Below are 25217 nucleotides of genomic sequence, written 5' to 3'. Positions count from 1 at the left end.
AGTGGAGCCAAAAAGGAACGTGCTATCACCATGGTGCGGGCGCCAAGTTCTTTTAGCAGGTTCTCAGTTTTTTTGTGAGACCTGAAAGCTTACACACTGCATTTATTTTTATTCACCAACCTACACAGGTACAACAGACCACTTTATAAATGTTTCTAAAAGTTTTTTTTTTTTCCTTGCTACGCCACATCCTGTAGATTCGTACTGTACTACGATATTTAAGAGCGTTATTCTGAGTGTAGGTGCAATATCCTTCCTTTGGCTCTAAAAATGACCCGGCAACTTGGATAAGAAATGAGACGGCGCAAAGTTTAAAGTTGGCAGTGGATCGGAACTCAACCTCCGAATTTTCAGCCTTCGTGCGTTCGAGCTACAAAGTGGGAGAAAACCCTGGACACCTCCATGTTCGTTGTTTGTTAGCATCATCCAGCCAGCTAACTGATCAGTGATGTATATTTACCTCCTCAAAACAGCGAACTGTATAGTCAGTGTTCATGCTGTGAGCGGCCATGTTGATTTGACGTCACTTGCCGCACTCGTTGAAGAGCCGAAGAGCTCGTCCCGAGTTTCCGAGTAGGAATTCCGTTTTTCTTTGTTTTTTTTCCTAGTCGGAGTTACAAGTTTTAGTCCAATGCAGCTTTAGTCTTGCAGCTATGAGTGAGCGATTTATATTTAAGCAATATCACATGAGCAAGAGTGCGGTTATGCAGAATTCAGCATCACTAATCACAGCCGTGCCGATATTCAGTATATGTGTGACGTTGCTTTCATATAAGATTTCCTATAAACACGAAATTGCTATTGACCAAGTGACATTTCGGACACAATACAGACAAACATTCTGTTGGTTTTTTCTCCGCTAGCGGAAATAGATCTCAAAGAAGCTACGCTCAGTTTATAGCCCGTCGGCTAGCTAGCTCAGGTTGATTTGTCCATTCCCGTTAAAGGTGCCCATTCGGGTAAAATTGGCCTTTCTTCTTCCTTTTCATCTTCATCTGACAAAGCTTTCATATTTTAAGTCAAAAGTTATATTCCTTAAAATGATCATTTGACACGTCCATCGATGACGTCGCTAACTCTACTGTAGTAACTTTTTCGAACTATGAAATGAAAAACACAAGTGACGTATCATATCCCAGTGCAGTCATTTCTAAATATAAGCACTCTGGGAACGCCGCTCGACCAATCAGATTAGTGGACCGGAACTTACGGTTGTATAAGTAAGGAATAAATCACGACGGAGCATGCTGTTACAGGAAAGTAATCAGCAAGCGAAGGGGTGACGTGATACCATGCCAAAGTTGATTATTCTACAGTTGTTTTTTTTGTATTCATTAATAAACTACGTTGTAATTTTTATCCATTTATAGTTATGCTTAATATTGCGGAAGGTCCGCATATCAAGTTAGTTTCTTCACTTAACATAACAATGTATAAACTCTTTTATCAAAGACCAAAGTAACAAAAAAAAATTAATAATAATAAATACAAATAAAATCTGCAAATTGAGTTAAGCTATACTTTTATTTGATGTGGAATAAAAAAAGATTGAACAAAAAAGGCGGACATTTTACAATCAAATTGTACATTTTTAAATATCAAGTAAATGTTAAGTAATATTAAATATTGTTAAATATGAAGACTTTCAATCAAAGATAACACTACCTGTGATCTCAGAAAGGTATATTGTGACATAATATATAACAGTATGGATGTATTATATTATCATATTGCTCAGTCCTATCTACCTGTTTGTAGTAAAGCGATGATGTGACAGAAAGGGACGATTTCATCGCACACACTCTTGCCGAGAGCGATTTCAGCTTACTGAGGTGCTCTTTGCAAGCTCTGCCTTTCAGTCTTGCTTAAGTAGAGTGTCATGCGGTCATTTTTATTGCTCGGAGGATAAGTCAGCATTTAATGGATTACTGGAAACAGGAAAATGCTTCATATAGTAGGTGAGAGGAGTATAGAGGAGCATATTAGGGTTAGCGGTTACTGATTACACACTGGCCCTTTAAGATGATGTCAGCAGTGTTTGTGAAACAGGATAAGCAAAGGCTTGATGTCAGCAGGTTTCAGGGTGGTGATGTTTTTTTTTTTTTCCTTTATTCTTTCCCGTAGGTGGTACTTTTGACTTTCCTCTGCTTGAAAACGTGCGTTTCTTTTTGACTTTCACTTAAAATCGTCTCAACTTTCTCCTCAACTGAATTGGCCATGTCGGTGTGGTAGCTGGATCTGATTTGCAGGTACAATGACCGTCCCTTGAGGTGCCATATCAGTGCTATGCATTGTTGATGCACAACTATTTTGCCGCAAATACCAGAGTAGGTATATATGCTACATCATTTAAAACTTACACACAGGCTGTTTATTATTATTATTATTATTATTATTATTATTCATTTTCACACTTTCTTAATGGATTGTCATTACAATGTTGTTGTTGTTGACTGTTAGAAATTGCTAGAACATGTGCCAGCAGCAAGGACATTAGTTTGTATAAGACATGTCAAAACCTCCTGGCTTCATCACATCGAGTGGGTGAAGTGTGGAGGGATGTTTACAGCTCGTACTTCTCTTCATACCACAGCACTGTTGAATTCTCAGGTCTGATTTGTTGGATCACAGGCTCCTGTAAGGCAAATCACACCTTTTTTGTAATAACGCACTCGTTCTAAAGTGGTCTCGTTTCTATAGTAACGACTCGTTCACAGGAAAGCAGCATCGTAATCTAAACTTGGTCGAAATTAATGTAATCAAAATTCAGCTCCATCATGATCTAACTGAGCAAAATGTATAATGATACAATGATTTGGGGGAAGTTTGTTTATTAACATTTCTGGAAGGAGTCTCCAGTGTCGGAGTTTTGTCGACGTCTTCAGGACAGAGGAGTTTACAGGTGTCTCGGTAACCTTGGGAACCAACTTGACTCATGGATGTTCCACAAGTTTAAACGTAGCTATAAATAGATTTTTTTTTTTTTTTTTTTTTTTTTTTTAAAAGTACGCCGTCATTGTTTTAATAAATGTAAAAAAAAAAAAAATAAAAATTTAGTTGTTGAAAAGTTGCTGTGGTACAAAAAGGAATAAAACTGTAAGGAGTGGTAACTTTCGAGGTGATAACACCAACGATGATTCATTTCCTTTAAGAGCATATTCCTTACATGCGTTTCCCTACTTGAAGCAGGTTTTCATGTAAGCGTGAATGTCTTCCAGTCTCTCTCCTTGGCGTTTTTTTTTTTTGGCATCAAATTCACTTGTTTGTAACGCCACCATCACATTACATACACATGAGATGAGTTGTTGGGGGGGGGGGTTTGTGCCAACTTTTCCGTCCACCAACAGTGGAGCTAGCAAAAATCCACACCCACTTTCCAGTCTTGGAGCTGGAAAAACATGCTCTGGAGAAGTGGGTGTTCCAGCCTCTCCATGATTGTTTGTATTTGACACACACACTCGGAGCGTTCGTCACCAACTAACAATGGCTCATGCAGGCAGGTGTGGTTTTAAAGGTCCCGTGTTTTATTTCAAAATCTTTTTTTGTATTATTCACAAGCGTCACAGAAACATCCATCCAGAGCCAGTCTACAATAACAATACAATAAAATATATACACACACGTGTGTGTGTGTGTGTATGTGTGTATATACATACATACATACATACATACATACATACATGCATACATAAATATATACGTACATACACACGTGTGTATATATATTTTATTGTATTGTTATTGTAGACTGGCTCTCCAGCTCACAGCCCAGTTTGATTGAGCGGGTGTTAATATTCATAAAGCACACCTCAAGTGTGCACTCCTATTCATTAGCCTGCTAATAGCCTTCTTAGCAAACGGAGAAGTATTTTGCACATCAATACAAGCAGATTTCTCCTTTGAAACGAGTCTTTTGGAACCTGTTTCTGACCAGAACGGGAAACTGCTGATTCATTATTTTACGGTCACGGAGATGAGTGCAGAATCAGTCACGTGCAGTTCGTCCTGAAAGAAATGAAGGAGTTTGGAGAGCAGCAGAAGTGAAAATGGACTTTGTCTAGAGGTTATGGAGAATTTTTTATTTATTTATTTTTTTGCATTTAAGCGAAGAAAATGAAGCAAGGTATTTTCCAATTTGCAGCAGGAATGGAACCTTTCTCCAGGCTTATTCCACTCGTCATGTTGAGTTAGTGTTGGAGATGGAAATTACGTCTCTTTTCGCCGAGTTTTATTGGTGGCTTGGCTCACCAATAAGAGTCAAACCTTTCGGCTCCCGAATGAACCGTCTGCCATCACGTCTTCGGAAGGAAAGTTCAGTCTGCCCTCTTCTGAAGGAAAGTTCAGTCTGCCCTCTTCTGAATACGTGAACTCCTTGACAGCCTATGACGGAGAGACCGAGTACTCCATCTCTCCTGCACAGAGAGCATGGCCAATTTTGTGCTCTACACTCCCAAGCACATGACTGTAGCATCAATGGGATTGAAACGCGTGATCTCCCAGCGACAGGAAATGATGCGATATTTTAACCTGTAAAAATATTCAGATAGATCCTCCTTGTCACGATCCCTCACACATCAAAATTAAGACACACACTGTACCGTAATAAAGGGGAGGAGGGTCGAGGGGAAAGGGGAGGAGTGCGAGCAGGGTCGAAGGGGAAAGGGGAGGAGTGAGCAGTGTCGAGGGGAAAGGGGAGGAGTGTGAGCAGGGTCGAGGGGAAAGGGGAGGAGTGTGAGCAGGGTCGAGGGGAAAGGGGAGGAGTGTGAGCAGGGTCGAGGGGAAAGGGGAGGAGTGTGAGCAGGGTCGAGGGGAAAGGGGAGGAGTGTGAGCAGGGTCGAGGGGAAAGGGGAGGAGTGTAAGCTCCCTTGCTGGGCAAACAATTCCCACCTCTCCACAATAACATTGTGAAATTAATGAAATAAAACGGACAACAAAACTTTTTTGATAGTAGAACACTGTACACAAATAAAACAAAATTATAACTATATATAAACCATTCATAACCTATATAAAATTATAGGCAGGCTAGGCAACAAATAAAAAAATTCTTATGGAAAAAGCCCTGAGTGTCGACTTTCAAATGAGCCATTAACCACTACTATGGAGTGTGACATCACAAATAATTTCAATGCTGAACACGGGCACCCCCAAAACAGGCTTCCTTTGGCCTCTGGTAAGAAGGAATTAAATGCTCCCGAGTGGCAAAGCAAAAGCTCCCTCTCCACTGTCAGTCACAATGAACAGTCGTGGAGTCTGAGTATGCGGAAGAAGGCAGATAGCACTTTCCTCTGGGTGTGTTACAGCATGAGCAGCAGATCAAAATGATGCAGTTGCAGACTTCGCATGTCTCAAGGGAAACGTGTGTTAGCCGGCAGCCTCCCTGGTCAGTAGTTATTGTATGATTGAGGGGGAAAACATGCTAGGTGGACTGGCTACTATAAATTGTCCCTCCGTGTGGACTATATATGTTCACGGTGCCATGTCATGAATTATCATCCCATCCAGGCTGTATTCCCATCTCACTCCCAGTGTTCCCGGGATACACTCTGGATCCACAGCGACACTGATCAGGATAAACATTAATCAATTAATAAATGTTCATTTTTAACACTTCAGCTGTAGTGAAGGAGCCTTCTGTGGTTTGGCGCACGCATACACACACACACACACGCTGTTCTGCATGCTGATTCCAGCCAGGGACCAATCACAGTGAGAGATTCAAATGAAGCTCTCGAGTGACCTAGATAAAGAGATTTTGAACAGATTTTGAACAGAGTGTAAAAATAGAGTGAGCGTATGCAGATTTAACTTTTTCTCCTATTTCGTCTTTCTGCGATTTCTTATCATCTTTAAAAAAAAAAAAGTGCGTATATATAATATATATTTATGTGAATTGATTTGTGTACAAAAACAAAAAAGACAAAACACGAGTTCATTAAAAGTCATTTTCGATTTTAAAACTTTATCCCCCCACCTTACTGATTAAATACAAAGGCACATCTGGATCGTTTATGGTGTCTTTTAATATTTTGAATTTATTTATCTTTATCTACTCTTCTTTAGATTTGTGTTGGTGAGCGTAAAGAAAGGTCACTGATTGGAATAATTAACCTTGTCTTTTCTCTCTACCAGGCGACGTGATCGTAGACATCAACGGCACGTGCGTGCTAGGTAAAACCCACGCAGATGTGGTGCAGATGTTCCAGTCAGTGTCTGTGAACCAGTACGTGGACATGGTGTTGTGCCGAGGCTACCCCCTTCCCGAGGACGCCGGCGACGAGGCCGCAGGAGAAGCCGCAGCCGTGCCGCCGGCTGACCGGCAGGCGCTTGTACCCGACGGGCGACAGGAGGACGCCCCCGAGCTCACGCTGCTGCAGCCGGAGCTGGTGAGCGTGACGCTGGCGAAAGGGCCGAGCGGATTCGGGTTCGCCATCGCCGACTGCCCGCTGGGCCAAAAGGTGAAGATGATCCTGGACGCTCAGTGGTGCCGTGGCCTGCTCAAAGGCGACGTGATTAAAGAGATCAACCGGAAGAACGTGCAAACGCTCAGCCACACGCAAGTGGTGGACATCCTGAAAGAGCTGCCCCTCGGCTCCGAGGTCAACGTGCTCGTGCTCAGAGGAGGTAAGAGCTGGGAACGCGTCTTATCTACACATGTCTTAAGGCACAGCACGTGTTAACATTCTAAAAATGAACAGCAATAGGTGCTCTAATTTTCTACACCACAGCGCTGTTGAATTTGCAAAGCAGATTGCTCAGAAGGGGTCGGTGTAATTTTCTGTAACGGCGGCACTGACGCACTCGGTCTAATGCGTTATTGTTTCTATAGTAACAGCTCATTCACAGACACTTGTATAATCTAAGACTAATAATAAAGAGATAAAAGTGATAACAGGAATGTTTCGTGGATGTTCCACAACATTAAATGTAACTATAAATGGTTAAAAAGTACACCATAATTGAAAAGATGTAATCATAGGTAATGTGCTGTAGCATATGTTAGCACTTCTGTAGTAAATAATACACATCAGGACACTTGGAGTGATGACCGTAACGCCGCTTCATGCTCAGCCTGTCCTTTCCTAGAACAACACAAGCCCAAGGGTTTTATTCCTCACATGACATCAATAAAGGGTTACCATCCACATGTTTTTTTTAATGTTTTTTTTTTATGCAAAAATTCGGTGCATTTGGAACCCTAAATTAAAAACTCCAGAAATTCATACCACCCAAAACATTCATCGCACTCAACCGAGGAAGAGAATCTGGCGTATGGAGAAAAGGCCCATGCGAAACAAATTCATGAATGATGATGATGGTGTTCTGGTCTCTCCATGTGTTCGGCTGATGCGTTTTTGATTACATAATGCTGTAACGCTGTCTACAGAGCGTTCACACAAACCGCTCGTGCTTCGGCGTTTGCAAAACGTTTCGTGAGAACCTGATAGACCGTTAAGTAACTAGCGAAAGAAAATGATATGTTTGTGCCTGAGCAAGAAAAAGTGCTGATTGCGACACACAGAGAGGTGAGAAGTAACACGGGTGGTGGGAGGGACAGATGTGTAGTGTGTGTGTGAGCGAGAGAGACAAAGACGGAGGAATGTGCAAGCATTAAGCGAGAAGAACAGCGCGTTCCTGTTCGGGATCTGGGTACAAACTTTGCTCTGTAGCATCATTTATTGCCTGTAGGAGCAGAACTGCAGCACTCCAGACCCACTTCACAGCCGGTTACCAGGGCAATAGCGTCATTATTTTAATGACAATAATAATCGCGACATGGATGATAAACACTCCAAGTTGCGTGTAGTCCATCCTTGTCCTTAATTATGCTCAAAATAGGCGCAGCAGGTTTAATGGCCAGTCTTAGAGGAGCACTTTGTAATTTTTATAGCTCACCACTCCGTGTGAGGTGAATTATAATCGAGATGAAAACGTTGACAAGGCTCCCACGTCCACCCGGTCGACCCCACCTGCTCGGTGTGTGCCTTGTGATTTGACTGGATTGTATCCATTTTATCCCAGTACTGTGAATAACAGCTGTTCCTAAAGGTGCCTTAAAGATTGTGTGAATATAATCGGTCTATGTCAGGGGCATCCAGCTACGTAAAATTCCTTGCTTGGAGAGATCTGGATGAGGAACGAACGTGACCGAATGATGGAAACAGTTGCCTTTTAAAGCGTAACCGTTAGCGATTAGTTTACGTCAGGGGTGTTTTAAAGACGAAGATTTTAATCTGATCCACCAAATGTATTTAGAAGATTTTAATTAAAGAGTTAAACAAATGGAACAATCTAAAGCTAGTCTTTGTTGCTCCACTGGGGGTCGGGTGGGGGCAACATGCCCTAATGATTAGCAACCAAAAATAGTCTCGGAATTTATAACATTGATTATCTTGGTACGTTGGCAGCTGTCAAGGGGAGGGAGATATCAGGCAGCAAGTAAACAGTCAGTTCTCGAAGTTGATGTGTTGGAAGCAGGAAAAATGGGCAAGTGTAAAAGGATCTCAGCGTCTTTGACGAGGGACAAATGGTGATGGCTAGACGACTGGGTCAGAGCGTCGCCAAAACAGCAGGTCTTGTTGGATGTTCTCAGTATGTAGTGGTTAGTACCTACCAAAAGTGACCCAAGGAAGAAATTGTATTTATTTAAATTAAATTAAATTAAATTAAATTAAAAAGTAACCTTTGCAAGTCTGTGTAAACTCTGTAGCAGTGGATCTGCTACAGAAACTGTGATGGTTCATGTTTAAAAAAATAAAATAAAATACTAGAGCCAGTTTCCTTCATAAATGTATTGGTTCTGCTGCATGCTGTGTTTTTTTTGTTTGTTTGTTTTTTACTGCAATAGATTATTTATTTTTACTGCTAAGATGCAAAACACCAGTTTACACATCTCAGAAAACAGGTTTTCTGTTGCAAGACTCGGCTCTTCACTGAAGTGCTCTTCAATCTTGGAGAAAAGATCACCAGGGAGCGGAGTAGCGGCCGAGTTTGAGCTCTGGGTTTCCTATACTGTATACAACAAGAAACAGTGTTTAAGTCGAACGATCCTCTGTAACGTTGGTCGTTCTATATCGCGCACTATAAGACACTCTTCACGTTTGAACCGGTAGATGTTCAAGAAGATCCTAATAGAACTAATTCTGACCAAGAAACCCCGTAGAAAAACCTTGGGTAAAAAACAACTGCGTAAAATAAACGTTACACGATTCCACTGAAACATTTGGAGAAAAGACTGTTTCTTCGAGCAAAAGAAACAATTCTCACCAGAACCTCTTTTTATAATAGTAGTTTCGCTCAGAAGGATACGTGGCATATTATTTAAGTAAATGTGGGATATTTAAAGAAATAAATCGCAGTTTATCAGAACTTGCTTGTTGCCATTGACCAAATATGAGGTTGCCAACTTTTAACATAAGAGACATATGGTTTATATAAACAAAAGCAATAGCAAATACAATTAAGCTTAATTAATCAGAGGCCTTTTTTTTTTTATGTAAAAAATTGAAAATTTGCCAGGAAGAGGCGAAAAAGATATTTTAACACATTAAAAATGCACTCGTCGACTCACTGATTGAGTATTTTCCATTTTCGTGCCTGAAAACAATTAGACTGATTAGTGCTTAACAAAGAAGACTTTCTCAATATGTCTAAATATTGTAAGCATAATTGTAACATAACGTATCTATGTAAGTAATAAAACACTACAGAGTGCGATGTTTTAGGAAAATAATCAATGACGGGGTGGTGTGATGCGGTTGAAGTTGTTTTTTCTGATCAATTCACATTGATAAAAGTACATTTAATGTTATGGAACATCCACGAAACAAGTTAGATCCTGTTATCACTTGAGTTATATCAGTCGTTCCCTCACCAGCCTCTGTTTTTTGTTTGTTTGTTTGTTTTTTTTCCCCTCTTGCTCTTGAAGTTAACAGCGTTAATAAAAAAAAAAAAAAAATGAAACGTGTCATGCTCCCAAAACCGCAAAGTGTGAACTCTCCTTTAAAATGCGACTCCTTCCATAAATGTTAATGAAACGTCTTTTACATAAAACTAATCAACACCTTCTGAGCACTCGGAATCGAGAACTCGGCAGCACTGTGGTATAATTATTATATAAATTACATTTCATTAGTACAACCCCGATTCCAAACAAGTTGGGACGCTGTGTAAAATAAAAAGTAAATAAATGTCAATAAAAACAGAACGCAGGGATTTCGCAAATCTCGTAAACCCGTACGTTATTCACAATAGAACATAGAAAACATATCAAATGTTTAAACTGAGGAAATGTAGCATTTTAAGGAAAAAAAAAAAGTCATTTTGAATTTGATGGCCGCAACACGTCTCAAAAAAGTTGGGACGGGGGCAACAAAAGGTAGGAAAAGTAAGTGTTACTAAAAAGAAACCGCCGGAGGAACATTTTGCAACTAATTAGGTTCATTGGCAACAGGTCAGTAACATGATTGGAGATATATACTATATACACACACACACACACATTCTTTTTTTATTATTTATTTTTTTATTTTTTTAATTGAGCATTATGGAAGTAAACACATTCCCCTGGCCAACAGGACTCCCTCAAATAAGTGAATCAAAACTGTTACTGTTCTAATGTTTTGCAACGTTATCTTCAACTGGCTGACGTTCTGCTAGTAACCAGACATGAGTTCTTGCATTTGAGATGGAGAATGAATATTTACGTGCGCGTGGTTAATTGTTAAAGAACTTGGCAGGACCAGGCAAGTCACCTGACTCTCGACTGACCCCAGCGTTTACATATTCAATTATTCAACCACAAAAATGTGTCTGGCTACTTGTGTAACCTGATCTTCTGTTTCGCTCACACCTCGGTCAAGTTCAGTAGCGTACGGATATCATTCCTCCTTCAGTATCGTGTAGGTTGCACACTCAGTGTGGCGTATACTGCCACCTAGTGGCCTGTCAGCTTGTTGTACCTAAAGACACCGAATAGATTCTAAAGGGTTCGGAAAGTATTCAGACCTCTTAATGTTTTTGCACGTTTTTAAAAATAATTGTTATAGATTTAATTAGTGATCGATTCAATTGACTTTATTGGCCATTAATCTGGTACACACAGGAATCTATAATGACAAAGCAAAAGCTTTTTTTTAGTATTTTTAAATTTATAATAAAAATTCAAAACTAAAATCTCTCATTTACATAAATATCGAGAGTGCCTTGCCTAAGGCACTCTAAATTGAGCTCAGGTGCATCTTGTTTGCATTGATTATCTTGAGATGTTTCTAGAACTTGACTGGAGTCCAAATGTGGCTAATTGAGTTGATTGGACATGATTTAGAAAGGCACACACCTATGTGTATGAGGTCCCACAATTCACAGTGCACGTCAGACCACAATCCAAGCCTTGAGCAAAGGGTGTAAAACCATTTCCCATGCCCCATGAGCACAGTGGGCACCATCATTGTGAAATGGAGGAAATTTGAAACCACCAGGAGTCTTGCTGGAACTGACCGTCCAGGCAAACCCAATAACTGGTCTACAAGGACCTTGGTCAGGGAGGTGACCCAGAACCCAATGACCACTCTGAGAGATCTTCAGAACACCTCAGTAGAGATAGGAGAACCTGTCAGAAGGACAGGAATACTATCTCAGAAATACTCCATCAGACAGGCCTTTATGGTAGCATGGCTAGGCACTTAGAGGAGCATGAAGGAAAAGACAAAAATGAAACTCAGCTGGCTAATACCATCCCTACGCTGAAGCATGATGGGGGCCGAATCGAGCTATGAGGGTGCTTAACAGAATTAAGTATAGGATAAATGCAGCCAAATAAAAGAGGTTCTTGTAGAACACCTGCTCTACAGTGCACTTGACCTCAAGTGTGCAAAAAACAAAGGGGTGTGAATACTTCTGAAACCCACTGTAAATATAAATGAATTATAACTGTAATTGTGCAGCATAACACGCTTCTTGTGCATGTCTGGAATCCTGTTAGACCTCTCGTTATTAGTGTCAGTACTTTTAAGTGTACTTGGCGTATGAAATAAATGCTCTTTTGTGCCCTAATTCCCAAGCTTTTAATCATTGCCCCAAGTCTTCTGTTCCTTCTTCTCCCCTCCTGACTTGTTCTGTTCCTCCTTTCTCGTTTTCTTCCTCTCACTCAATCTCTCCTCCCACAGGTCAGACGTCTCCTGTGAAGTCTCTGAAGCCTGTAAGTTCATCTAACCACTTTTAATCACAGAATTGTTGGGAATGAACACACACACGCTTCAGGGTTCGGAGTTTAATGATATCAGGCTGCGCTCTTAATGATGACACGTGCGCCGAATAATGAATCGGCGGTGCTGTAGCTGGGCCGAGGCTCAACATAGCGCTGCATAATTCACTATCTCCTAACTCCCAAGGCTTTACTCATGGAACGTTATTGATGCAGGTTTGAGTCTAGCTAGTGCTGGAGTGTGGTTAAAATTTCCGAATCGAAGGCACAAGCATTGATCACATTTCTAAAGCAGCTGTGTGTACATTCTTGATGATATTACTATGCAATAAGCCTCTGTGTTGAATATATTAATAGTGAGGCCTTTCTGAGATGCTGGAGCTTATAGGAGTTGTTTGTGTGTTAGAGTGCCACCGCAGTGCCAATGCCAGCGACCCAGAAACACGAAGGAAACACCAGCACGGACAGTCCGAGTCCTGTCGAGCCGCTCCCCCAGATGCTTCCCCAGACTCTTCCTCAAGCTCATCCCCATCCCCAGTCGCTCTCCCAGATGCTTCCCCAGACTCTCCCCCAAGCTCCTCCCCAGTCGCTCCCCCAAGCTCCTCCCCAGTCGCTGCCCTTCCCTTCCAGCATGGTACGCTCCAGCTCGCCCAAACCGGACCCATCCGAACTCTACCTCAAATCTAAAGCCATCCTTGACAGCAAGCGTGAGTAACATTTGCCTATACCACACCCACGCACACCAGTCACATAACTGAGCCAGTGAATAGTATAGTATAGTATAACTGGTATATTAGAATAGTAGGACACAGTGTAGTATCGTATTTAAAAATGTGATCTAGTAGTTCATTCTTTCATGCATATAGTATAGTGTAACGATGGTTAAAGTACTTAAGTTTGATATGGTACTGTTTATAACTTCCACCCACTTCCAAAGGAATTCGGACTTTTCTAACGAATTTGGAGCCGAGTTGGAGCTGTTTCCCAAAATACACACTTAATCAGTAACGGCTGTAGACTTGCACATTTCTGGACTTCTCCATTCAGCCAATCATGCAGCACCAGCGCAATGCATTAAATCACGCAGGTACAGTTCAAGAGCTGCAGTTAATGCTCACATTAAACCTCAGATGGGGTGAAAATTGCGATCCGAGTGATTTGGATATGGTTGTCGTGTGCCGAACAGGCTGATTACGAGTAGTTCAGAAAGTGCCGCTCTCCTGGGATTTTGCCGTGGAGTTTACACAGAGTAAGTGCAAAAACCAAAAAAACATTTAGAGGGCAGAAACGCCTTGTTGAACAGATAAATCAGTAGTGAATGGCACCTAATACGTCAAACCTTGAGGTGGATGGGCCACAGCAGGCTAACCGAAACTGGCCATTTGAAGAGTGGAAAAAGACCACGGTGTTTTTGCAGATTTCGGGTGTCCTGCATGATGTGCTTTGCACTGCTGCCACGTAATTGGCTGATTGGACAACTGCATGAATGTACAGGTTGCACAAAGTTAACAGTGAGTGTGAGGTCATGATGATGTAGTTCTTTGGGATGGTCTCGTAGTTAGTTGGTATGGTGTGGTAGCAGCTGGTGTAGTAGTACAGTAGTTTCTGGTGTGGGATTGCCGTTAATGATGGTATAGTGATGCTATAATAGAGTAATGATGATGTGTTTAGTTGGCAAGGTATAGTAGCAGCTGGTATAGTATTATAGTAGTACCTGCTCGGCATTGCAGTTAATTAAGGTACAATGTAGTATAAAAGATAGTAATGACATAGTTAGTTGTCATGATATAGTAACAGCTGGGGTGGTATAGTGTAGTAGTATCTGGTATGGAATAGTAGTTAACGATGGTATGGTATGGTCTTGTTGTTAACAGTGATGTGATAATGTAGATACTGATTGTATAGCGTACTAGTTGTAGATGGTATGATGTAGCGACTCTTGACCCCTTAACACTGTCCACTCGTACCTGCAGCTGCCAACACCAAGGAACTGGACGTGTTTATTAAAAGGAACCAGGAGTCTGGCTTTGGCTTCAGAGTGCTGGGCGGGGAAGGAACAGATCATCCTGTGAGTTTCTTAACACGCAAATTTTCTTTTCTTTTTCTTTTTTAGAAATTTTTATAGTAAATATTAATATATGTAGAAACTAGGCAAAATTTAATGTTCTACACATTAGAACTGTGTGCACAGTCGTTAAATATTTACAACCAATTATTGTTCATAAGTAATTAGTTAAATCTCTCTCTCGCGCTCTCTCTCGCGCTCTCTCTCACTCTCTCGCGCTCTCTCTGTAGGTATACATTGGTGCTATCGTTCCACTGGGTGCAGCAGAGAAGGATGGGCGTCTGCGGGCAGGTGACGAGCTCATGTGTATCGACAGTGTTCCTGTAAAAGGAAAATCCCACAAGCAGGTCCTGGAGCTGATGACCAACGCCGCACGCAACGGCCAGGTCATGCTCACTGTGCGCAGGAAGCTCATCTACACAGGTGTGTGTTCAATATACACCTGTTTATTTACATACCCGTTGTATATTGATGTAATACCGACCGGTACCAAGAAAACTAGCACTGCGTTGCTTTCAATAGACTCCCAATCTGTTAAGACGGTCTCGACACGGTTTATAAGAAAACGGATCCGGAACGCCGAATGCGCCTGAAAGAATGCCTTGTGGTGGGACTCATGAACGAGGCTCGGATCAGACTTTTAAAGGATCTAAAAGCTGTCCACGTCTACTTGTAATAATGAAGCAACTTCTGTGTGAACTAACACACACTAAATACATTTCTACATATGTTTTGCTAGGTTTGTCCTAAAATTATGCACATTTTTCCCTAAATCCCTTCCTTTTATTCCCCCTTTATGAATATAATTCCTTACATACTTGCTCATTTCTTTCATTTCTTCCTTTTATTCCTTCCTTCTTTCTTTGCTTGATACGTCCTGCTGTTCCATGTTGCAGTAGCAGATTTTACCAAACAGGAAAAGAATTAAAGGAAATCCCTGAAAACAAAAGTAAAGTAAAATAAAATATATGCATTAAAAGTGTTTTGTTTTTTTTTATTAAAATACACACATTTATAATAATTGTTATAGAAAATAATAATAGGGTGTCAATAGTATATGTGTCTATAGTACTTACAAATCCAGTCAGCAGGAATGACTTCCTGTACAGCTCCATGTTGAACATATGGAGTGACTCAGCTCCTGCACGCCCTCTTGTAAACGAGTTAATGAGTAATAATGGGTTTGGCACGATGCTCTGCAAACTGATGGTGTATGTGTTTGGTTTTTTTTTCTTCCCTGATGCAGAAGGAAGAGAGGATGATGGTGGACAGTGCCAGGCAACTCCCCCTCAGCTTAACGGTTCTCCCAGACCTCCTCATGCAGACGCTCCTGCTCAGTCCCAGCCGGAGCCGTACGACGTCACGCTGCAACGCAAAGACAACGAGGGCTTTGGCTTCGTTATCCTCACCTCGAAGAACAGACCACCACCAGGAGGTGAGAGGCACACCAAAACTTTCAGGATGTCTTGTTTTACCGTCGGTCATATATACAGGGTATCTGCAGGTATCAGCACTTCATATTTAATGCTTTTTAATACCGTATTCAAGACATTTCCAAAAACATTTTAAGACCTGCATGTCACTTCAATCACGCTACACGATACATCAGCTATAATGGATTGTGTTCATGCATATGCATCCATTTCTCGGTTTAAGTCAACCATAGCAGGGTAATCTTCTATAGATGTATACAGGAGACCAGAGCAAATATAATTTTTGCATTAGCATTTATTCCAACAGTGAAAGAAATGTTAAAAGTAACAGTCAGTATGTGGTGTGTTCACCAGCTGCTTTAAACACTACAGAGCATCTCATCCTCATGGACTGCACCAGATTTGTCAGTTCTTGCTGTGAGATGTTCCTCCACTCTTCCAACAAGGCGTTTGCAAGTTCTCGATCACGTCTGGGGGACACACGCTTGCATGTAATTTTCCACTGCGAGGACGATCAGCTGTCCTTCCTGTCTCCCAGTAGCACCGTCTTAGACGTCTTACATATCAGACATTGCAGTTTATTGCTCTGAACACATCTGCAGTCCTCATGCCTCCCTGCAGCAGGTCTATGGCATGTTCACGCAGGAGAGCAGGAACCCTGGACATCTTTCTTCTGGTGTTTTTCAGAGTCAGTAGAAAGGTCTCTCTAGTGTCCTAAGTTACTGTAACTGTGACCTTAATCACCAACCGCCTGTAAACTGTTAGTGTGTTAAGGACTGTTCGACTAGTGCTTGTGCAATAATTGTTTATGGTTCATTGAACAAGCATGAACAACATCGTTTAAACCCTTTCCCATAAAGATCTGTAAAGCTTATTTGGATTTTACAAAATTAGCTTTAAAATACAGTCTCCTGAAAAAAGGGGCGTTTCTTTTTTTTGCTGAGTTTATATCAGCTAATAACAAAAACCATGAAAAACCGTTAAATGGACGTTTAATGTCGGTTCATCTCTACACACTGCATATAACTGCAGATATCAGTGATGCTAATGTAATATTACACTGGAATTGCGAATGAACGTCAAACTCAACTTAATGAAGAGAGCGGGGATGACTACTGACTCCTTCCGAGTGAATGGTAACACTGTTGTACATGGCATTATGACAGCAAAGTGACATCGGTGTGAGTAGTAGTAGCGGGAGGGAAGACGCATGAAAGCTCGCCGTTTGTCATAGGGAGTTACTTAGATATGTGCTTGACATTGTAGAGATTCAAACCAATGCTACATTGTGGTGCGTGAAGCAGAATTCATTCGTAGTCTTCTCCGTGTTTAGTAATTCCTCATAAGATCGGACGGATCATCAAGGGCAGCCCCACAGAACGCTCCGGAAAGCTTAAAGTGGGTGACCGCATCTCAGCCGTAAACGGACAGTGCATCGTGGAGCTCTCGCACAACGACATAGTTCAGCTGATCAAGCAGGCCGGCAACACCGTCACCCTCACCGTGCTTCCTGAAGAAGGTGAGGAATTCTGGGAATTTCCGTTGTCGCTGTGGTGCTGCCTGGGGTGTATTGGTATTTCTGGGGGTTTATTTCTGCATTGCGCAGCCTGCTGTGAGTGTCACGCCATCGACGATCCTGTTTGTTTTTCAGAGCACAGCGGCCCTCCATCAGCCACCAGTTCAGCCAAGCAAAGCCCAGTGGTTCAGCACAAAGCCATGGGACAGCAGCCTGCCAGTCGGGATGACGGGTACAAGGCCAATACACACTGCTCACACACAAACACACACTCCTGTCTGACAGCATGGAACAAGTGTCCCGACTAATGCATTTTTAGTGCCACATTTTTAGCATATATTCACCATCTCTTCACAGTAGACTCCAAAAGGCCTCATTTTCAGGGGCTTTTGCTCCATTCATGGCCATACACATGCATGTTAAGCTCACTGCTCTGAGAGAAAGAGATACAGATGGCATAAATATACATGGGGACAACAGGACTCGGGTGTGCCTTGTTCATCATTATGTCTTTAGGTCATCCCCAAAACACCTCCCTCCCAATGTTGACCCAAGCTAAGCCACACCCACATCTGCAACAATAATGTATTCATATTCAAAAGCAGAAACCGATATTCAAATCTTTCTACTTATATCCACCTAATGTAACACATTTCTTAAACCTTTTGGCTAAATGTACCTTGTATACGCTATGTAGTGAGCATATATAGGGAATAAGAAACAATTTTGATAGTGTAAAGGAGGTAGGGTTTTGGAGGTTTTTTATGGGGGGGGGGGGATTCTCTACTAGGATCATCTGAGAAATGCAATCTAGCTAAATATAAGTAACAAAGAAAGACTGCTGTGGGTAGATAAAAATTATTATATTGTCTGCATTTTTTCTTAAGAAATAACACATTTTTTTACTTACTCATTTTACAAAAACACTGTAAATACCTAAATTTGTGTTGCCATAAAGTCGAGTAATACAAAATGGGTTCAAATGTTAGATTTTAAACATTACACTGCTTTTATGGTGAGACAGCCTGTGTGCTAATGTGCAAACGTTAATCTACACCTTACTTTTAATGAGAGTTAATGCTCCCTTTGTGTGTATGTGTGTGTGTATATGTGTGTGTAAAATATATATATATATATATATATAAGTTGGGATGCTGTGTAAAATGTGAATTAAAACAGAATGCAATGATTTGCAAATCTCATAAACCATAGAACCTAAACTCTTTATATACAATCATGTTACTGATCTGTTGCCAGTGAACCTAATTAGTTGCAAAATGTTCCTCCAGCCATTTCTTTTTAGTAACACTTAACTGTCCCAACTTTTTTGAGACGTGTTGTGGCCATCAAATTAAAAATTACCTTATTTTTTTTCTTAAAATGGTACATTTCCATGTCCTATTGTGAATAACATGGGTTTATGAGATTTTATATATATATATATATATATATATATATATATATATATATAAATAATATAAAATACACATACTGATGTTATATTCTCAGAGCTGCTGAATTTTAGACTGGTGGTTTCTTTAACTTTTCTTAGTAACGGCCCCGACACGGAGGAGAGAGAAGACGGTGTGGCCTGGGGTAATTACAAATCCCTCCCCAAGAATGAGACTGGCACCATGATCACCTCAGGCCCCAAGCAGGTAAAATACACCTGATTCAGATTCATTCTGTTACCACTGGATGACTTAAAAGACCTCTACATAATAGGCTGAAAATTCGGGTCAGCATTGAGTAAATTAGCTGAACGATTTTCAGTTGATTTTTCAACCACTGCATGGAAATTTGGTAGTAATAGTAATAATAAGTAAAAAAAAAAAAAAAAAAAAAAAAGGCACCTGAACAGCTCAAAAAATCTCTTCACCACAGACCAGAATTTAGCTTCAAACACAGATGTAAGATCAATTTTATAGAAAGTGAAGAATTTGAGCTCATTGAGCATCATGGTGGAACATGGGGACGGTATCATTTGCGTTGTCTGTGCATATGTGGCAGGGCTGTTTCATGGTGGAGCTGGAGAGAGGGCCACGTGGCTTCGGCTTTAGTTTACGTGGAGGGAAGGAGTACAACATGGGCCTGTTCATCCTGAGACTGGCCGAGGACGGCCCAGCGCTGAAGGACGGCAGAATACATGTGAGTTAACCACCGTTGTGACTGCACAACCCTATAACCATGTACACAAAATCTCAGCATCTTGAATCAAGCAGGATGGTCATGTTCATTTGTACTGGTGCGCTGGATATTACAGAGAGGACTGATGGTGTGTTTGTGCTGACAGGTGGGAGACCAGATAGTAGAGATCAATGGCGAGCCAACCCAAGGCATCACACACACACGGGCTATCGAGCTCATCCAAGCAGGAGGCACGAAGGTGTTGCTGCTGCTGCGGCCGGGCCAGGGCCTGATTCCTGACCACAGTAAGTTACCATTAATCTACAAGTACTGCTAGTTAAAAGAGGCTCAGAATCAATTAGAGTCCGCAAATAATTTGTCACGCAAGAGGACTGTAGCTCCTTGTGAAATTGATTCATTTCAGACGCACACTGATTTTTCCCTCTAGAGTGCATTGTGCTTTTGTTTGTGTAGAAACCGTAGCGTTGCTTCAATTTTCATGCATTTGTCTTTCTCAATCTGTCATTTTCTGACTTCCTGTCTCTGTCTCACTCTTGCCTCTGGTCTCTGCTTCTCTGTCTCTGTCTTCTCTTTAGGTCTGAACTCTTCTTCCACCCTGTGCTTCTACATGAAACCAGAGCATCACTAAAGACTCTACTTTTCTTGTCCTTATTAGTCTCGGTAATCCTTGGCGCTCCTCTTCTAATCCTCGTTTCAGAACTTTTATTCTTTCTCATTACTCATAATCAGATATCACCCTTTCACCTTTCAGCGTTAAAGGCCACATATATGTATATGTATTCAAAGTGATGTTTTCACACTTCAGCGACAGCATGTTCTTCCCGTGCTTCGGGGGTTTCCTCCAGGTACTCCGGTTTCCTCCCCCAGTCCAAAGACATGTTGGAGGCTGACTGGCATTACCAAATTGTCCATAGTGTGTGAATGGGCGTGTGATTGTGTGTGATTGCGCCCTGCGATGAATTGGCGCCCCATCCAGGGTGTCCCTGGCTCCCTGTGAACCTGTGTAGGATACGTGGCACAGAAAATGGATGGATGGATGGATGAAATTTATGACTCTAAGTACACTAATTGAGTTGTCATCATCAGTTTCCTCAAAACATAAAGACATAAAACAAAAAAAAAGGACCTAATTTTGTTTGTGATGTTCAACGTATTCCCATCATGATTTGACCTATTCTCTTCTTCGTCTTTCTTAGTTTTGGGGTGCAGGAGGCGGGACAAACCGCTCCACTTTTTGATTTATTCGCTTAACGGTTACGGCTCTGGGTTACTGATCAGAAGGTCAGCGGTCCAAACCCAAGTGCTGCCACTGTTGGGCTCTTGAGCAAGGCTCTTATCTCTATCATGGCTGTCCCTGCACTCTGACCCCAGCTTCCTAACAAGTTTTTGTTTACAGTAACTGGTTATCTGAGGCAATAATAGCAACATGAGGTGTGTTGTAGGAAACGGTTCATCAATTTGGCGCGTAGTAACACAAACAGGAACACGCGTCCGGGAAGTGCCCCAGACAAAGCGGATGAATACATTCGTATGATTCAAGTGTGCAAAGGCTGAATAGGATGTATTTTAATTAATTAGATTTGTTTTAATAAATTGTTGATATAAACACTGGTTGACTGCCTGAGGTGTCTATAAATCACCATCCAAGTGCTTACAAAGGGTCAAACCTGGGGGGGAAAAAAAAGGTGAATTCCCCCTTTAAGTCATTTTTATCTTTCGTTTAGACCGAATGCTGTTGCCTCTCAGAAATGAAAGCCTCTTTTTGGGTTTCATTTCCTGGTGCATTTTGACATGTTTGCCCCCTTTAGCTCCAGTTGCATTCTTATCATCCTGAAGGAAAATGAAACCTTCAGTGTTGTTTTAAGACCGTCTTTCATCATCCAGATAAAAATCTGTTACTCGAGGCTAGAAGTCACAGAGAGTGAAGACTGTTGTTTGGTGAATTGGTGAAGTTTAAAGGAAAACTTCAACCCGAAGCAGATTAAATATGTTTATTCATAAATATTTATGTCCGACATGTCAGTGAAAGAAATTTAAACGGGGGGAAAAAAATCAACTTTTTACAAAATAAAACTTGGACACCATTGAAGATTAATATGCAAGTTGTTCAGGGTGGAATTTTCCTTTAATAGTCTAAGCAGTGTACCTTCATAATTAAATTGGGGGAAAGTTTCTAGATAAACTATATGGCCGAACCTGTTCCAGCAGGACAATGCCCCTGTACACAAAGCGAGCTCCATGAAGACATGGTTTGTCAAGGTTGTTGTGGAGGAACTCGAGTGTCCTGCGCAAAGCCATGACCTCAACCCCACTAAACACATTTGGGATGCATTGGAAACCGACATCAGTGCTTGACCTCCCTCACTAATGAACAAATCCCCACAGCCATGCTCCAAAATTTAGTGGAAAGCCTTCACAGAATAGTGGAGGTTATTGTAACAGCAAAGGGGGGGTGGACTAAATCTGGAATGGGATGTTCAAAAAGCACATATAGGTGTGATGGTCAGGTGCACACATACTTTTGGCTATATCGTGTGTCTAGACAGTTTGTGACATACAAAATTAATACATAACTTATTGTTTGGTTTTCTTTCTGAATGTTTTTAGAGACCTATTTTAACTATAAAACTCCACATTCATTTCAGATGTTATGGAGATGGTGACAACTCCACCTGCAAACTATCCAAAGTACCCTGTACCTGATGATCCATCAGTGATAACATCTTTGCCCTCCGCTTCTCTCCTGCCCTCTGAGGGCACGTCAGCCCCTTCTCCCTCCCGCGGTCTCAATCATCAACCCAGAGAACCCAGGACAAGCAATTCCAGTGTGTCTTTCCGCGACAACACTCCTAGCCCACAGAAATTGGACACTTCACGCGCAGAGGGGAAAGAGCGTTCACATAGCCCGAGGAAAAGGGAAAAGAACCCTTCTATTTCTGTGAAAAACAAAAATCTCGATGCCAGCACTCAGAGTCTGGATGTATACGTGGACAGGAAAGCCCAGGGGCAAAAGGACAGAGGTGGACGCTCAGCAAGCCCTAGAAAGAGTTCCAGAAAGGAACAAGAGACTGGCACCAGACAGCCATTGAAGGGACATGAGGAACCACAGAGGTTTTTTGATGGGCATTTTAATTATGGATCTGGAGGGAACCTATACCGGGAGGAAGACATCGACGTCCAACAGGACAAGGAGACAGGAGAGACCAGGCCTGAGATCGCGAGATCAGATAACGAACGGCGTCACAGGGAGAAGGGGGTTGAGAGAGAAGCAGTACCTCAGAGGTCCAGATCCCAGATCCTCAATGACAGGGCCATGCCAGAGGATCAGCCTACAACCCTGAACCGTAGAGCCCATCGAGAACCCAAAGAGAGCAGGTACAGAGGGGGAACAGGCGAGGAGAGCAAACGGGATACGAGGGGATCTAGCAGTGTCCCACCAGAGACTTCCTGGAATGAGAACCACTGCAACAAGAAGGCTCCCATCACCCCTGGTCCATGGAAGGTCCCCAGCTCTGCTAAGATGCAGTCTCAGGTGGAGGGGCTTTGATGTTTGGTGGAGTTCATCAGAAATGCCAGGACACTCACTGATGGTTACTCTGAATCACTGTGTAATTGATGCATATTTTTTACGCGACTTGTACAGCATACTGTATCTTCACGGACTCTGAGACGATGCATTCATGTTCATGGTATTCCGTGTTTTCAGTATCCATGTCCTCCTGTCTGGGTTGGTGTGTTTGTTCCACCAACAGTGACACCTGTCAGGCTTGTATTGTGCCAATCAGAGACTCCTGCTGGAAAGACTTGACACGACTCCTGTGAGGTGCGACCGTCGAATGCTCTGTTTTCCGGAATTGTGAAGGAGTATTTTTATTTCTTTTGTGTTGGTTTTTATTTCAGATTCAATGTGTATAGTCTTGTACCTTGTTTGAAATGCAGTGTGTCCTTAATGCATCTGTGAAGTTTGTTTCGTCATCGCATGTAGTATAATTCAACCAAACAACGCTAATCATGTAAAACCATGAATGAAAGCCAGCGTTGGCCTTGTTGGCTTTGATTCATTGTTGGCTGCGTTAGTGTTGCCTGATTGCGCTTTAAGTCAGTAAGTGTGATCCGAGTGCACATATATTATTTAAGCGTAACATTACAGTTATCAGCTTTGTAGTGTATTTTAGATCATTTAAAAAAAAAAAAAGAAAAGAAAACATGGTTCCTCCTTTAACTGACCAGAAACTTGTGCTTAAGTATATTGTTTACTACATGTGAGCTTATGAAGAACACTATGTAATTTATTGAAATGGAAAAGAAATTGCAAATATCATAATATTTCTGTAATCATGTCTAAATATTGTGCTCCAGATCCTAAAGAGCTTGATTCATCCTTCCCTGCTTTAGGGTTGTTGACTCAGTACACTACATGCTTTAGGGTATGTGTTGTTCACATGGCTGTAGCTTTTACAATTATGCATTGTGTATCATATAGCAAGGTGTGTACACTGGGGTTAAAACTAAATAAATGAACTTAATACCTGGTCATATCATTAAGATTAAATGAAGGTAAAATGGGGATGTCTGAGGTAAAGCGGGGTAAATCATATTTTTTCATACAGTCTAACATATATATTTTGTCATTTCTTTATATCTTTTAAAAAAAAAACAAACCAAAAAAAATATATATGGATCAATTTTTTGGTTACCAGATATTATTATTGGAGGTAAATGTAAAGTAAAATGAGAATAATTTCTCTCTAAATAAGGTCTATGCTTGTCTGAAAGCCAAAATATATATATATATATATATATATATATATATATATATATATATATATATATATATATATATATATATATATATATATATAATATGGGTTATTACTTTAATTGCATGTAGCTCGTCAAATGTAGCGGATTTGGCTGTGCATCTACGTGGGTTTTGCATTATTATAGTTTTGAATTTTTATTTTCCATAAAAATGAACAACTCCTAAAACGTTTCTGTTAATATATCATTGTGGTTCTTGTTGTTGTTATTATAAGTGTACACAGATTTGAGAAGAGTGGCAGCTTTGATACTTGCACATTTGATTTCAATTCCTGGTTCCATCCAATAGTTCCACCGTATAGAAAGACCATTTTAGTTCTGTTGATTAACAGATTTTGATCATTTTGCAATACAAATTTATGTAATGCCATTGCATGGTATTTGAGAACTGACATCTGCTTAGTCCTGATTAAAAATGTGAAGTCTTCATGGACCGTTGGAATGGTTTTACTGAAAATGAATCTGGCTTTGTTGTTCGATTCCTGTGGTCCATTTCTTCGTGTGTGTACGTCATCTCATCTCATGTATATGAAACTGTGGCCTTGCTTTGCTTTATTTTAAAGATGGGGGGGGAAAAAAGGCCTTCTGGTCTCTACATTGTGGTAGTTGTAAATGTTTATAAAATGTACAGCAACTGTTTAAATACTTGCTTTCACTCAGAAAAAAAAAATCAAAACTGTAAATCACTCCATTATTTTTTTAATTAAAAGAAATGAGAATATATATGTAGTGGTGAAAGAATTTAATCTGGCCATGACCACTGTTCATGCACTGAGAAATAAAGTTTTAAAGGAAGTCATTTTGGTCGGGTTTTTTTTTTTTGTCATTTCCTCTTATTAATAAACTTATTTTTGCACATACTATCAACTATGAAACTGTTGGCACCCATAAGAGAATTAATAAAAAATGTTTCTTAATTCTTGGTTATTTTTGTGGAAAAAAGTAAAAGAAAAAGAACCTTAAGGAAAAAAAAAACCTCCAGGGTTGGGTGTTTGATTCCCACCAGTGCCCTGTGTGTGCGGAGTTTGC

The 25217-nt window shown here is 41.0% G+C and overlaps 1 protein-coding gene across 1 annotated transcript in view; it reads left to right on the top strand.

Annotated features, from left to right (window-relative positions):
* Positions 1 to 23589, top strand: part of magi3a (membrane associated guanylate kinase, WW and PDZ domain containing 3a) — a 163680-nt gene extending 140091 nt beyond the window's left edge. The window contains exons 11-22 of the mRNA XM_053643170.1: positions 6133 to 6624; positions 12168 to 12199; positions 12612 to 12912; positions 14179 to 14273; positions 14501 to 14693; positions 15517 to 15705; positions 17037 to 17222; positions 17355 to 17451; positions 18772 to 18877; positions 19230 to 19367; positions 19513 to 19651; positions 22013 to 23589. Of these exons, the coding sequence (XP_053499145.1) occupies positions 6133 to 6624; positions 12168 to 12199; positions 12612 to 12912; positions 14179 to 14273; positions 14501 to 14693; positions 15517 to 15705; positions 17037 to 17222; positions 17355 to 17451; positions 18772 to 18877; positions 19230 to 19367; positions 19513 to 19651; positions 22013 to 22914 (2870 nt within the window). The 3' untranslated portion in view covers positions 22915 to 23589. The remainder of the gene's footprint in view (positions 1 to 6132; positions 6625 to 12167; positions 12200 to 12611; positions 12913 to 14178; positions 14274 to 14500; positions 14694 to 15516; positions 15706 to 17036; positions 17223 to 17354; positions 17452 to 18771; positions 18878 to 19229; positions 19368 to 19512; positions 19652 to 22012) is intronic.
* The last annotated feature ends 1628 nt before the right edge of the window (positions 23590 to 25217 follow it).

This window comes from Ictalurus furcatus, chromosome 15 (genome assembly GCF_023375685.1).
Source record: "Ictalurus furcatus strain D&B chromosome 15, Billie_1.0, whole genome shotgun sequence".
Classification (NCBI taxonomy): domain Eukaryota; kingdom Metazoa; phylum Chordata; class Actinopteri; order Siluriformes; family Ictaluridae; genus Ictalurus; species Ictalurus furcatus.
The sequence above is the reverse complement of the archived record's forward strand: the minus strand, read 5'-3'. Positions and strand labels throughout refer to the sequence as shown.